The sequence below is a fragment of the Amphimedon queenslandica genome, unplaced genomic scaffold, assembly GCF_000090795.2.
Source record: "Amphimedon queenslandica unplaced genomic scaffold, v1.1 AMPQUscaffold_9563, whole genome shotgun sequence".
In the NCBI taxonomy this organism is placed as follows: domain Eukaryota; kingdom Metazoa; phylum Porifera; class Demospongiae; order Haplosclerida; family Niphatidae; genus Amphimedon; species Amphimedon queenslandica.
Window position 1 is genome coordinate 2,133 of NW_003550165.1, and position 1,755 is coordinate 3,887.

Here is a 1,755-nt window from a genome sequence, read left to right on the forward strand (position 1 = left end):
ATCTGCCATTTTTGGAGAAGAGGTTATCAATTGAAGAAAAAGAGAAGAAATTAGAAGAGAACTGAAGATTAATAAAAAAGAAGATAGATAATATGCAGGGCAGCAAAAAACTACAAAAAATTAATGTTTTTAATTTAAACTAGCAAAACAAAATATATTAATTCAAATCTTTATCCTTTCCAATGACTCTACTACTTGAGCCATAGTAGGACGAGCTCTAGGATCAGCTTTAAGTCCTCTTTGTATGAGAGACTTCATATCAGACCAAGATACAGAATCAGACTGTCGTGCCCTTTCTTCAATTGTCATTTCCGGTTTAGAATGTAAATTCATTTCCATAAGGAGAACAGAGTAACTGTAGACATCCATTGCTGGACTGTGTTGCTCAGGATCACGAGCTTCTGGTGCAGAATATGCTGGATTACCAGGCATAACAGTACCAGTACTTTCAGCTTGCACTACTTTAGCTGTACCATAATCTGCTACTTTAGCTTCATAACCAGCAGCTCCAGTGGAAGGCTTTAATAATATGTTAGGACTGCTCACATCTCTGTGAATAATAGGATGAGGCTTAAACAGGTGAAGGTAGTTGAGGCCTAAAGCTACATCTTGAGCAATACTGATAATCTGCTGCTTTGCTAACTCATTCTTTCGAATCTCCTGATTAAGACTAGTGCTCATCAGCTCCGTCAAGATGAGAAGATTACCCACTTTAGTTGCACCAATAAACTGGACCAGGTTAGGATGACGTACTCGTGATGCTATACTCATTTCCCTGGAGAAGATACCTAGATTATATTTTGAGATGATGATATTATGAAGTGACTTGACAGCTACTCTTAAACCTCTAAAAATACCAACTGTAACGGCGCCATAAGATCCTCGTCCTAACTCCTCTTCTGTCAAAATCACTTCATCTTTATCAATAACCCAGTGATCATCAGTAAGTGCTTGTTGCTGGTACCTACGAACTGCCTCTTGAGACTGACATAGCTCCCTATCCTTCTCCTGCAGTGCCACCTGATGCTCCCTATCTTTCTCCTGTAGCTCTCTATCTTTCTCCTGTAGCTCTCTGTCTTTCTCCTGTAGCTCCCTATCCTTCTCCTGTAGCACCCCTAGCTGAAGCATATCCTCCTGTAGTGCCTCCAGCTCCCTATTCTTTTCCTTTAGCTTTTTATGCCTCTTCCTTACCTCCCTATCCTTGACCTGTAGCTCCTTATCTTTCTCAAGTATCACGATATCCTTTTGTTGTAGTGCCTCCTGTAGCTCCAGCAGTACCACCTGATGCTCCACATCCTTCTCCTGTAGCTCCCTATCCTTCTCCTGTAGCTCCCTATGCTTTTCCTGTAGCTCCCTATCCTTCTCTTGTAACTGGTTATGATATCTTTCCTCTCTCTCTGCCTCCTCCCTATCCTTCTCTTGTAGCTGTTGACTATATCTTTTTATTTCTTGATCTTTTTCTGCTTCTTCTCTTTCCTTCTGCTCCATTTGCTGATAATAAACTTGTGCTTCTCTCTCCTTTTCATTCTCTTTTTCTTGAACTTCTCTCGCCTTCTCTTCAAGATTCTGAATAAGAGTTTGTACAGTTTGCTCAATATCTGCTGTATCCAAGGCTCCTTTTTTTGGCTCCTCGTGCTCCTCTATTCTTCTTCCTGTCTGTAGTTGCTGCTGATACTTCTTCTTGTATTCTTCATTATTCATACCATTGGTATCTAATGTATCACCTACTGTCCACTCTCCTTTATTGTCAATGAC

The 1,755-nt window shown here is 40.5% G+C and overlaps 1 protein-coding gene across 1 annotated transcript; it reads right to left on the reverse strand.

Annotated features, from left to right (window-relative positions):
* Nucleotides 1-57: 57 nt before the first annotated feature.
* On the reverse strand, nt 58-1,701 carry LOC100638407 (trichohyalin-like). The gene has a single exon (XM_003391365.2). It carries the CDS (start codon nt 1,699-1,701, stop codon nt 163-165), a length of 1,539 nt encoding a protein of 512 aa, XP_003391413.1. The 3' UTR covers nt 58-162.
* Nucleotides 1,702-1,755: the final 54 nt, after the last annotated feature.

Coding starts and splice junctions, on each gene's coding strand:
- LOC100638407 (XM_003391365.2), bottom strand. CDS start 1,701: ATGAATAATGAAGAATACAAGAAGAAGTATCAGCAGCAACTACAGACA.